General features: G+C 58.2%; 1 protein-coding gene across 10 annotated transcripts in view; it reads right to left on the reverse strand.

The window, feature by feature from the left end:
* The window catches only part of SHANK2 (SH3 and multiple ankyrin repeat domains 2), a 453,117-nt gene that overhangs the window by 356,884 nt on the left and 82,678 nt on the right, over positions 1–13,555 (reverse strand). For all 10 annotated transcript variants that reach the window (XM_059150585.1, XM_059150583.1, XM_059150584.1 and 7 more), the window contains 2 exons: positions 3,016–3,167; positions 1,852–2,019 (listed from right to left, as the gene is read on the reverse strand). In XM_059150585.1, coding sequence (XP_059006568.1) covers positions 1,852–2,019; positions 3,016–3,167 — 320 coding nt within the window. The remainder of the gene's footprint in view (positions 1–1,851; positions 2,020–3,015; positions 3,168–13,555) is intronic.

The following is a 13,555-nucleotide window of genomic DNA, read 5'->3' on the forward strand; positions in this document are numbered from 1 at the left end:
CAGCTCGGAGGACTCTCCAAAGCTGGGCCCTGACTCTCCAAAGCTGGGCCCTGAAGCCAGGTTCCATCTCGAGCAAGCCCGCGTTCCTATCTTCTGTATTTCTGACACCCTGGCGTCTGGGGCCTTGCCAACACCTGGACGTCTGCCCCTCCCCGGGCAAGTCACTTCTGACAGCACAGGACTGGCCCAGAGGACAACTCTCAGACGCAAACCAGCCCGCACAGAGCCCTCGCCCCGGCCTGCCTTCCCGAGCTCTCGCTCTCCAGCCGTGACCCACCTGCCCTGGCCAGCCCAGGGACAGCCCCAGCGCCCCAGTATCCAGACTAGCCACTCATCAGCAGGTCCCATCGCACAAAAATCACAGGGAAGGCTCTTGGCCCCATTGCCCCCGGGGTCTGCTGCCTCCCGACCCAGCCCGGCGCGTCCCCCATGGCCCGTGTGTCCACCTCCCAGGATCTGTGAGTAACACACCCTCTTTCCAGCGGCCGCCGCCTCCACTGTCCCTGCATCCTATTAAAACTACATTTTAAAACCGGGTTTGGGACGGGCCTGGAAATGACCCTGGGAGGACCCGGAAGCACACGGAGGTGCGGCCGCGGGGGCAGAGGGAGAAGAGGACGCAGAGGCGTCTCAGGCCTGCACTTACAGGAGGGCCTGCCCCGGCCCGAGGGCACCGCTGGCCCACTGACACCCACTCCAGGGGCAACGAACAGAGACCCCCAGGGCACTGGTCGCTCCTCACTCCTCCGAGGGTCCCACCGGGGCTGGGGCCCGCCAGGAGCTCACCCAGCGGGGCGGAAGCGGTCGCCCCTCCAGGCCGCAGGGCTGCGGACGGGTCAGGGCGGACCCAGCACGCAGAAGGCCAAGCGGGGAGGGCCTGCCTGCACCCCACGGCCGCCTGCGCCCCCTCCGCGCCGCTGCGCCCGACGACCACAGCGGGTGGGGGCCGCCCCCTCCGCGACCGGGTGAGCGCGGGAGGCCCCGGTGGCCGAGGGAAGCGGACCCGCGTCCGGAGAGCTGGGAGTGTCACTGCCCACCTGGAGAACAGTTCAGAGCCTCCGCCTGCTCCAGCCCTTTCCCCCTCGCCTTCTGGGGCCTTCTGGGGCCTTCTGGGGCCTTCTGGGACCTTCTGGGACCTTCTGGGACCCCCGCCCCGCCATCTGCTCACCCACCGGCCCCCTTCCTCTGCCCGGAGACCCTGACCTGACCACCGGGCTTCCTGGTTGGCTGGCTCACACACGGCTCAGCCAATAGGACGGCAGGAGAGGAGAGGGGCGGGGCACTTCCCGCCCGCGGCCCCGCCCACCGCAGCTGTGCCTGCTTCTGCGACCACAACGGCCTCCCCTGCCGGGGTGCCTTAAGGATGCTTCACCCGAGCCCGCAGGTGGGTCCTGCTTCCCCACGGGTACCAGGTGGGATCAGGGAAACCTGTGCCCTGTGCGTGGAAATCGGGCACCACACTGAGCCACTGGTTTCAGAAATCGGGCACACAGCAGGTCACCTGTGCTCAGACGTCAGGCATGACCCCGGTCACCTGTGTGCAGAAAGCACCCAGCGCCAAGCTCTGCTGGCCCCTGACATGCCGGACGCGCAGTGAGCGCCCGGGTCCCAAGAAGGGCCCACCCACCCCACAACTCCAGATGATTACTACCCTACAGAAATGCAACAGGATGCCTGACCTTCCGATGTCTCCCCAAGGGCAGAAGCGTGTATTTCTAGGTAAATATCCGTGCTTTTAAATGCTGGCGACCAATCCCAGCGTTTCAGAAGCCGCGTGGGCAGAACAGAAGGCCGGGCGGGCAGGTGTGGGCTGCGGGAGGGTTAAGGGAGGCGTGTGTCGGCCGCGCGCACCTGGTGGATCTCGTGCCAGCCGTTCTCGTCCCTGCAGCACACGGCCGCGCGCTCGTGGAGCAGCAGCTCGCAGCAGGAGGGGTCCCCGCCCACGATCGCCGTGTGGTACAGTGGTGTGAGGCCGTAGCTGTCTTTGTAATCGGGGGATGCTCCCAGCTCCAAAAGGGTCTGGAAAACAAGAGTGCCGAACATGGGTCTCAGGACCCCTTTTGCAAAGTGCGTCAAGAATGAAGCGTGGGGGTCGGGGTCACACTCCTGCAGGCGGAGGCTGAGCGGGCCCTTGCTGCCCCAGGTTTCCTAGGCCTCCTGGAGCCAAGCAGATGCCAGTATCCGGTGGTGAGGCTTCTGGCCCTGAAGAAGGACACGGCGCCTAGGCAAGCGGGATGCACGTGCATCGGGGGGTCAGGAGATGGTCTGCAGACATGCGCCGGGGCACATGGGGACCTGCTGTGCCCTGCTGACCCCCCTGTACTGGTGGAGAGCTACAAAGGGAGGGTGGCCTTTGCAGAAAATGGAAAAGGTGTAGTACCCAACCTGAAAACAGCATAAAACCATCTCAGCGTGCATCCTGAGGGCACCACAACGGGAATGCTGTCACGAACGCTGGATTTCGGACGGAACCAGCGGATAAGGGGCAGCTGATGGGAACTCGAGAAATCCAAGACTTCTGAGAGCAGCATCGCCTCGGGGATCAGCCCCCAACAGCAAGTTCCCTTCCCTCCCTGCCAGGGCTCTTGGGGGCCCCCCACACGTGGGGCCAGGACAGGTAAAGTATGCAGAGGGGTCGTGGGGAGCACCCCCCGGTGGGCTTCCAGAGACCCGGCGAGGGGGGTGCTGGCGGCAGCGAGGCTGACTCTGGGTTTGCAGCCTCCTCCCGGGGAGGTGGGGGAGTGCCTTTCAGCACTGCCCTTCCTGGCCCAAAACACAAGCCTCTGAGCGAGCCAGATGGACAGATGACCTTTTAGAAACACCAAATTCAAGATTCCCCAGAAGAGAAGGTCGGGGCCCCCCTGGATGTCCAAATCCCAGTGGGAACACAATTCAGGGTCAGCTCAGGAGGCCATCGTGGGACAGGGAACAGGCACGGATGCCAGGGATCGGACAGGAAGCAGGAAGCAGGAAGCAGGGAGCCGCCCCCCCCGGTGAACGGGCTGCGGAATGTACCTTCAGGGCTACTTGGTTCCTGGTTCGGGCGGCTTTGTGCAGGGAGGTCATCCCGTCTCGGGCGCGGAAGTCCAGGTGGGCGCCGCCGTTTCTGAGAGCCTTGATCACCTCCGCAGGCTCGTCCAGCTGAGCGGCTGAGGTCAGCGGGGTCTCTGTGGGACCCAAACACACGCAAGATCAGGACATGCACCAGGGGAGGTGGCCAAGGCACACGGCTCACGACGAGGTCAAGTGCAAAGTCTGAGTGAGACTGAAGAACCGACCCCGGTATCCACGCGGGTAGCACGGCCTCAACGGGGACAATGCTGGTGACCCTCGGGGTCACGCGCAAATCAAAATGGGGGCAGAGACCGAGTTTCCACATTATTGCTTTGTCGGCAGTGGGGCTGATAAGCTGTCCTCACTGCCCTATCCCAAGGACAGAATCCCACAACCCCATCCATAGGCTTCCCGGCGGGAGCCATGGCCACTAGGGCTGCAGTTAAAGGTCTGAAAGGCAGATGCCCGCCTTTCCGCATCTCAGTGTCACAACGTTTATGGGCATCTTGGAGGACAGCCAGACTTAGGCTGCAGGCACACAGAGTAAGGGCGGTGTGGAGTCTGTGCCCCATGGAGGTCGGGGTCTGGGTGGGTGGACCTGAATGGGGTCAGCACAATAAATGACCGGCAGAGGGCTGGGCCAGAAGCCCTGGAGACGGAACGATGGAGCCCGCCCCCATGGGGACAAGGTGACAAGTTACAAAGGGTCCCCCGCCACCCTGGACAGCCGACTCGGGACCAGTCTGTCACTGGCCATGATGGGGAGGGCGGTATTTGGTTAAAGCACCTTCTCTTCTGCTCATTCTCCCTACCATCGCCACTGCCAAGCAAGGTACACGGCCCTGACGTGCCCAATCGGAGAGGCTTTCACCTGCCAGAAGAGTGCCGTGAGCGCCAGGACAACGTGCATGTCCCCAGGACCCAGAGACACTCCTGGCTGATGATGAGTCGTTCTGACTTTAAGTGCATTTTGAGAATAGAAGAACTGGGGCATCTGATCTGGAGTTGAACTCCCCTGTGACCTCACCTCGGTCACGTCCCTGGCCGTCCCCAGGAAGGGCAGCCGCATCCTGAGTTCAGCTCTGCCACCCCCGCCTCGCCCCCAGCCGTTTTTACCCACGAACGAGCACTGTTCTGAGGGCTCTCTAAACTCGTCAGGGGAATCACCCTCACTGAAGGTGTCACAGGGGGTGCGGGGGTGTTGGGGGTTGAGACCGCGTGGAGCAGGGCGGGAGCCCCACGTGGGGCAGATGTGCAGAGATCCAAACTCAGGGAGAGACTCCAACCCAGTAGAGTGGGGAGAGGGAGCGGTCCGGGCTTCACTGCCTCAGCCCCAGCGGCATCCTGGCCACAAGTGTGGGACGGCATCGGGGTGGGCTCGGTCCCCTGGGCGGCAGCGGAAGTGCGTGGAGGGCCCTGTCCTCTGGAGCCACCAGTATGTCCACCTCAAAGTCGAATTTCTTACAGCCACTTGGGGAAGCTGGTCCCTCAGTAGGAGGTCTAGACTGATGCACACGTGGGGCGAAGTCAGCCCTCAAAACTATTAGGAGTCTTTATTTGGCTGTCCCTCCATGGCCAATGCAAGTGGGACCCAGGCTGGAGTCCTACCTCTGGCTCCAGGCCACAGACCCCTTCGGCAGAGCCAGGCCCTGGGGCAGTGTTGGGCACCTAAAACCCGCTGAATAGAGAACTAGGCACCCCGTTAATGGTAGGAGATCTTACATACTTGAGGGGACCTCCAGCCCTTGGACGACACCCATGACAAGAGGTAACTTCCTCCAACAGCCCTGCCCAAATGACACACTGCAGACTCGCCACGTTCAAACCTGACCAGGACCCGCCCGGCGAGGCCGGGAGAGCCCCCAGCTGGCACACCCTTTGGGAAGGGGTCCGGTGAGACCTGGTGTGGTGCTGACAGACCCATCCCCTCCAGATGCCGTCTGACTCGCCAGTGTGTGGCCATCAGGGGCTTGCGTGGTCTGCGTGACTGATGGCACCACCTGCACCACCTGCACCACAGTTCCCTGAAAATGTTCCATTTTGAAGTTACTTCAGTTACAGTAAATGCACTAGAACCTCAACAAGGCCCCCGGGTCTCAATGGGACCACCCAACGGGGCAGAGACTGCTCTCCTCTTCCCAGACGGTCATGAACACCTACTACGCTCTTGCCTAGACCGGCCCGGCTGCCTTGAGAGGCACCAGCAGGAGGGTCTGCAGGGGTGAGAGGTTCGAGGGAGCTGGAGGCACAGTATAAGGGCGCCAGAGGCTAGCTTCCAACCTGTCCAGACTCGGAGACAAGGGGACGGGCAGGGGACCCTGTACATTGCAGGCTGCGGTGTGCACATGGGTCCCAGGGGTGCTCCTGGGAGCACTGAAGTGCCAGACAAAGACCTTGGAAGCCAAGCGTGTGGGTGAGCGGCTCCTCCTGGAGGAACAGAGCTGAGCAGCAGCAAAACCCAGCTCCACTCCTGGAAGGCTGGATGGCCTGAGCAGGTGCCCCAGACCCTCTGGGTGTCTTCTCCCCTGCAAGGCAGGGTAAAAGCCTGACCCCCACCTCACGGGGACCTGTGAGGCCGGAATGCACGTGCCCCCGCTGGAAGGTGCCCAACCCCAGGGGCGCCCTCCAAGACCACCAGCCGGAGCAGTTCGGCTCACGAAGAGACACAAATCTTGCTCTCTTTGTTACAGCTTTTCCCCCATATTTTTCCAATCCTGTGCAAGGACTTCATGATTTTACATAACAAAAACGATAATTTCTCAAATGAACCGTGGCAGCATTCCCACCCCACCACAGCTTGGTCACAGTCACATGTGGCTTTCTTAGCAAGGGACAGTCCCGATGATCCCAGAACGGGGGGCAGAGGAAACAAACATTCCCACACCTACTCAGTGCTGTGTGGCCGCCCCAGGAGGACAGTGAGTACAGCATCCCTGAGCTTCTGTAGGATGGGCGAATAAATAGGTCAAAGATCGCTGGATGAGGGGCTGGGTAGATGCTTGGATAAGCAGATGGACAGACAGACGGTCAGATGAGTGCACGGACTCATGCGTGGGTGGGTGGGTGGATGGACGGACGGACGGGCTGATGGGTAACTGTGTGGATGGATGAGTGGGTGGGTAGGTACAGGGAGGGGGAGGAAGCGATGGGTGAGTGGAAGACGGGCAGGAGGGATGCCGAGAGATCCTACACACGCACGGGCAGTTGAAAGGGAATAAATCAGAAGATTAGTATTTGCGTTCACAAGTGACGGAGGGCGTACAACCTGTGTATTCAATTATCTTAGTGTTGCTTTCTAATATAAAACTCATTATTAAATTATCCACAGTTGAGAGATCATACACCTCCTTCCCTATGCCCGCACACCTCCTGCAGAATGTCCCAAGCAGGAAACACCAGGCTTTGCATCTGGACCCTTTGTGCTCCAGGCTGGGCTCAGCTGTGACATGGATGGACACCTCGAACCCCACAGGATGTGGTTTCCCCTTCTGTGCTGCACAGACCACCCTGTCCCGCCCACAGTGCAGGGCAACAGGGAGTCATGGCTCAGAAAGTGCTTCATAATGAAAAAGCTCCCAGCAGCTCGAAGAGAACAGATCTACAGGAACAGCCCAGTTAAGACTCGCCGCACCTGCTTGACACAGAGACAGACCCCCCCCCCCCCAAGACGTAAGAGGCACAATATCCCGGTGGGGTCAGGCTTTTGCCTTCACTCACATTCATCCTCCCTTTCCTAAAGCAATCCGTTTTAGGAAAACACGTCTCTCTAAAACAGGACACGCCCCTTCTGCGTCAGATGGACGTTTTGCCATCCGAAATGTGACCCTGGGGACGAAGACCCGAAACACTCCTGACCAGGAGTTTCAGAAAAAAGCCAGGTGCAGCTGTGTTTGCTAACCCTCTAGGAGAGAAGCGGCCTCCTGCTAGAATGTTCCAAAAGTCCACACAAGGGGGATGTCTCCTCTTCAGGGGTCACCCGAGAAGTGGAAGCAAAGCCAGAGAAGTGGCGCTACGCACCTGCCTGTCCTCAGCCCCTCTCTCCTCTGGGTCAGCAGAATCTGACGTGTCCCCAGATGTCACAGCCTCGACAGTGAGAAGCCTTCCTATAGCACCGATGTGGGCTCATCTCCATCTCTGTGACAAATCCAGGGGCCTGAGGTCACACCTCAAAGTTCCCAAGGACCAGAGAGGACACTGGGGGGATTCCCTCCTCATTACCTGGACCTGTGGTTCTCAGATGTGGGCATGAGTTAAGAACCCTCCAAAGAGCTCGTTAATACAAAGAATGTGGACCTGCACCTCTGACGGGCCGGTGGTCCCAGGACATGCTCGGCGGGAGAACATGGGTTCGCAAACCTGACTGCGCAGCGACACCACCTGGTCCCACACCCGGATACTGCTTTAATCGGTGTGGCTAGGAACCCAAGATTAGGACTGGTAAAACCTCAACATGAAAACCACTGCTCTGAACACCTGTGAACTCCAGTGAGTTCCATGGGCACAGCCTAGGAGCTAGTTAGACACGCAAAATCTGGCGGTGCCTGGCACGGGCTCAATTGGTAAAGGGTATGCCTTGGGCTCAGGTCATGATCCTGGGGTCCTGGGAACGAGTCCCACATCAGGCTCCCTGCTCAGCAGGGAGCCTGCTTCTTTCTCCCTCTGCCCCCCAACTTGTGTGCTTTCTCTCTCTCTCTCTCTCTCTCTCTCATATGCTCACTCTCTCAAATAAATAAATAAAATCTTAAAAAAAAAAAAAATGAGGGATGCCTGGGTGGCTCAGTTGGTTAACCCTCTGCCTTTGGGTCGGGTCATGATCCCAAGGTCCTGGGATGGAGTCCCGCATTGGTCTCCTCGCTCAGTGGGGCACCTGCTTTTCTCTCTCTCTCTCTCTCTTCCTCTGCCTGCCTCTCTGCCTGCTTGTGCTCTCTCCCTCTGTCTCAAATAAATAAATAAAATCTTAAGAAAAAAAAAAAAGAAATGTAAAATCTCATTAAAAGAAAAGGAAAAGAAAGGAAAAATAAAAAATCTCCAGCCCCACTTAGATCTTCAGAATGAAAACTGACATTTTAGCAAGAATCCCAGGTCACAGACATCAAGTCTGCACGGGCCTGCAGCACCATTCTTCCACCTGATCAGGCATTTTATTAAGCAAACCCAGAAAAACGTGCTGTCCCTCACATGGGTTTACCCATTTATTTACAAATACACGTGACCACGGGGAAAGTCATTGGCTGCTTAACAAATGGTCTGGGACAGCTGGATTTCCACGTGGGAGCCCTACGTCATGCCAGATGCACGCCACTCAGAATGGCTCACAAATGTAAGAGCTACAGCTCTGAAATTATAGGAAAGACCACAGGAGTAAATCTTTGTAACCCTGAGGTAGGCATGATTTCTATTTTAATTGAAAAAAAAAAATAGGATACTGAAAGCACAAACAACAAAAGAAAGAAGAAACACATTGGACTTTATAAAATTAAAGAGTTTTGTGCATCAAAGGACAGCACCACAGAGGTGAAAAGATGACCCACAGACTGCGAGATGGTATTTGCAACCACATATCTGATTAGGGATTTGTATCCAGAATATATAAAGAACTTCTACCACTCAACAAGAGCACACAACCCAATCGAAATGGGGGCAAAGGATCCGGATAGACACTTCCCCAAAGATATGCAAATGGTCAGTAAGCACGAGGAAAGATGCTTGGCATCATGGGTCATCAGGGAAATGCAAATAAAACCATGGGGACATGGGACGTCCACGACAATGGCTGTAATGAACAAGACAGGTGGTGGAGCATCGGCAAGGCTGCAGGGACTGGAACCTCCCACGCACCGTGGCTGGGATGCCAGAGGGTGCGGCCACATTGGAAACCAATCCAGCAGCTTCTCAAAATGTTCCACACGGAGCTACCTCATGCCCCAGAGGTCCCCCGGGTCCGTGCATGAGATGGATTAAAAACACGTCCACTCTACCCAAGAAGTGTGAATGACCCCAGTGGTCCCAACTGATGAGTGGGTGAACAAAAGTGGCCCATCCAACAGAATGTCACTTGGGACCTCATTGTGTGCAACTCGGTCTCCCGCAGAGACAGGAAGCAGTCAGGTGGCTGCCGTAGGCCGGGGAGTGTGTGCAGCATGACCACACACGGGCACAACATCTCCTGCCTGGGTGTCCTAAAGGCAGCGGCGATGGTGCAACTCTGAGCGTATATTTAAAAACCACTGAACTGTACAATTCTGTTGGCTAAAACCAGTGGCACGTAAAATGTATCTTGATAAAGCCTTATAAAACACAAAGACCAAATCACACGTAAGTTATATCTTAATAATGTTTTTAATGCAAAAAATTATGCACACCTTATGGTATGAACATATTGAATGTATTACACAATAGACACAGCTGAATGTTTTTAGAAGGGAGACAACGTTTGGGGTTTCTGCCCCGCCCAGCAGACCACTGGCACGTCCTCCGTGTGATAAAAGGACCGGCGTGTCCTCCAGGTTAAGGGACTAATCATGCATCCTGGGATTGAACGAGACAAACAGATGGCAGAGAGTGGCCGCCAGGCCTCTCACTATCAATGGGGCGGTGACGGCGTAGCCAGGGAAGGGGTGGCATTGGTCTGCGTGGCCGTGGATCGGATTAGAGACCTCAGTGCGCACTCATCTTGACTGAATACAGATACAGATGGTTATACACAGAAGCATTTGTAGATACGCACACATTCACAAGCACACACACACACACACACACACACACACACACAGGCTGTTGTGCTGGGAGCAAGTGCCGTCCAGCGGCGATGAGCACACACAACACGCAGATTCTGGTTCCTGTGACCATTCTCCATCCATTCTCCTGGACGGGCTCCCAGTCTGGGAAAGAAATGCGCAGAAGGAGCCTGGGGCGTCTTCTAGTACCGGATAGTAAGCAAGGGGCCAAAAACCGAGGACCCACATTGATGGGGTCTGTCCAAGGGCCTCAGGGGCCGGTTGAAAGAGCTCCCAGGGGGCAGAGCTACAGCACTGGCTCCTGACCTAGATGATGAATTCAACACCCGCCGTCCACACGGACAACCGAGGGTGAATGAACGAATACGGAGAAAACACACACCTGTGCGCGGAATTCCGCCACGTGTGGACGCTCTGTCCTCAAGGACGGGGCACACAGCTCCCCACGCGCTAGCTGCGGGCTGTGCTGAGCGGCTTCCTTCCAAAGAGGACAGTCCGTAAAGGGGAAGAGCGAGGGAGCATACAGCTGAGACCTGACATGCAGCCCTGCCGGGGGAGCAGGGCCAGCAGCACGGGGCCGAGTGAGGTGCGGAGCACGAGCCGGATGGGAGGGGAAGGGCCCTTCACCTTGGGGGCCTCCTCCTAGCCTGACCGCGACGCACACACTACACAACCCCGACAAGGGCGATGTTCCACAAAATGCCCAACCGGTTCCCAAAACGGCTGAGGTCAGCAAAACCAAGGAGAGCCCTAGAAACAGTCCCAATGAAGAGGGTCCCATAGCGATAAGACAACCACGTGCCATGAGGCTCCTGGGGCAGAGAAGGGGGGGCATTAACCAGCTGGGGACAGGGAATGAACCAGGAAGAAAGCACGCACTTTGGTTAACAGCAACCTACCCGGATTGGCTCGTTGATTATAAAATGCGCTCTACTCTGGTAAGACAGGAGCAGGGCAGAGGGGTTTTGGTGCAGCTGGAACATTCTGGAATTATCTTCATAACTCTGTAAACCTCACACTGCTCTGACAGAGTCGCTGCCCTGTGTCGGCAGTGAAGGGACAGCCCCAGGGCTCATGCTGCGGGTGACAATTTGATGGGACGAGGCTGCTGCTGACCCATTCCCAGCTGGCCCTCCGAGGAGACGCTCCTGACCACAGGGCCTTTGCTCATGACTGTGTGTGCACGTCGTGACATGGGTCGCTGTGAGAAGCACCAGACTGACCTCCTCTCCCCCTGGCCAGCATCCCTGGCAGATGCTCAATGCCAAGGGCCCCTCCTGTGGGTGCCCATGCCTGTGCCCACCCCAATCCCTTGCTTGCCCGACAGGGGTCCACCCTCCCCGGCCCCATGCACCTTAGGAGTCACCTATGACCCTTGCTGAAACATGACCCTGAACTAACTGGAAGTTCCACCCGCGCTCCCGTTTCCAGACAGGTCTCTCGGGACCAGGAAGTGCATAGGACCAGCCGGCCGGTGGCACAGTCGAACCGCGGATTTCCGGGCGCCTCCCACCCTCTGCCCACCGACATTTACGAGGTTCCAGAACCACGTCTGCTCGGACTGCCCCCTCCCGTTTACCCAATGCAATGATTTCTGGAAATTTCATTCCGGGGTTTGCGCAGGGGCTACGGAGCCGAGCTGCAGTGACGGGCACCTCTCGGCACAGGTGACGAACAGGAGCCCCACTAGGGAAGGCACGGTCACCACCCTGGAAACTAACCTTGCAGGTGGCTCTCCCGGGTGCAGTTCGGACCCATCGCAGGTGCCCGGCGAAATGCACCCCGCCCACGAAAATTCCACTCTTACTCCTCCATATGTTTCAGGATTTGAAAGACGGCTCCCGGCTTTGTTAATACCCCGCGGCTGTCATACCGGGATTCCAGCAGGTTCGGGAGCACGGCGGGTCATAAAAGCACTATGCTAAGTTTTGCTCAGATTGTTACTTTGGTTTCCTTCCTCAGGGCTCAGAAGGCCACGTGTCCCAGAGGATCGAACCAAAGCAGGAGATGTGCCCAAGACCCCGGTGGGCAAGGCTTTATGTCTTCATAGGACTGTTGCGGTGACTCAGGAACATTTCCACTAGACGAGGCACGCGACGGGTGGCTGTAATCCCAGCTGCTGTTCCCATGAGCGGGTCACTGCACGGAGATCTCATCCTTTCCGGGGCATCTCTCCAGCCAGAGGGGGGCTTCCCCAACCTCCGGCCCCCACGTGCAGCCCAGAAGCGTCCCAAGAACTACACGTGGCCCATGTCCGAACATGGTGTTTCCTGCACGTGGGAACCAAGGTGCTTTCACGTCTCTGCACAGGGGAGGGTGAGGAAGACTGCTGTCTCGCCAGGTGGTGTTCAAAGTCACCCAGCTCAGTGTGGAGTTGCTGGAATACCAGAAGAGGCCACGGGGTCAGAGCCGAGGAGGGCGACAGCGCAGCGGCGAGGGTAAGAGGGGACGTGAGGCAGCTCCTCCCTCCCACTGGCACTGCCTGGGGCTGCCACTCGTGCTTCCATCCCGGGACGCGGAGGTGACCCGCGCGGAGGTCACAGACCCTCCACCAGCCAGGGTCCAGCCCTGTGCTACCAGGCACGCAGGTGAGGAAAGAGACCCAGCTCCTTTCCCCCCCACCGGGGGTGAGAGTGCGGACCCTGTAATCCCAGGGCGAAGCAGCCAGGCTCTGCCTCCCCTGCGCTCAGAGGACACTGGCCACACGAAGCCTCACCGGACGCACGAGAATTGAGGGAAACGAGGCTTCCCGTGCCCGTGCCGCCTCACTCGCCTGTGATCACGTGACTACTAAGTGCCCTGGTCACGCTTGGGGCGACCGACTGTGTCGGTGTGTCAGGGACCAAGGGGATTCCTGAACGTGGGCCATCCCAGGAGAAGCGGGATGGGTCGGTCACACGACCTGTCGTCTGGAGGCAGCCCCCGACAGCCAACGCACGTCATCCCTGTGGCTCCCGGACAAGGAGAAAACCACACCCGGAGGTCTCGCTGCACCACTAACGTGACGGGACCTGCCAGAGACCCCGCTGCGGACGACACACCACACGTGAGACACGAAACACTGCAGGTGTCCCTGCCCCGTAGGTACTGTCATCGAAGGAACACCTCAGGCCGCTGTGTCTCCCCGATTCTCCGCGGCCCGGGCACCTCCCCGGGCCACCCCCCCCGCAGGACTCGCCTCCCACAGTCACCGTCGCACACAGACAGCTCTCTCAGAAGGGTCACGGCTTCTCGGCATGTTGGCTTCGGGCGGGAGGACAAGTGGTCCCCGATGTTCCACGATGTCCACAAAAAACCTGCCCACAGATGTTGCAGCAGCTTTTCTGACAACTCCCGAGACCTGGAAGCCACCGGACGTCCTGCAGCAGGTGGACGGATAAATAAACCAGGGTCCGTGCAGACAAGGGGACACGGCTCAGCACTACAGAGAAGGGAGCTCCTGAGCCGAAAAGTCATGGAGGAAACACAGCACCTTCCTCAGGGAAATAAGCCGATTTGAAAAGGCCACATACTGTATGGTTTTGATGCTACAACGTTCTGGAAAAAAGCAAAACCATGGAGACAGTGAAGAGATCAGTGCTGCCGGGTGTTAGCAGGGATGGCGGGTGAACAGGGAAGCACGGACGACGTCGAGGGCAGAGAGGCTGCTCGGTGTCTTGGTGGTGATGGACAGCTGTCGTGGCCATTGGTCGAAATGCAGGGTGCTGGGAACGGCGGGGCCGGAGGTTACTGGGGACTCCCACAGAGCTTCCAGCTTTCCCCTC

The sequence above is a fragment of the Mustela lutreola genome, chromosome 1, assembly GCF_030435805.1.
Source record: "Mustela lutreola isolate mMusLut2 chromosome 1, mMusLut2.pri, whole genome shotgun sequence".
NCBI lineage: Eukaryota > Metazoa > Chordata > Mammalia > Carnivora > Mustelidae > Mustela > Mustela lutreola.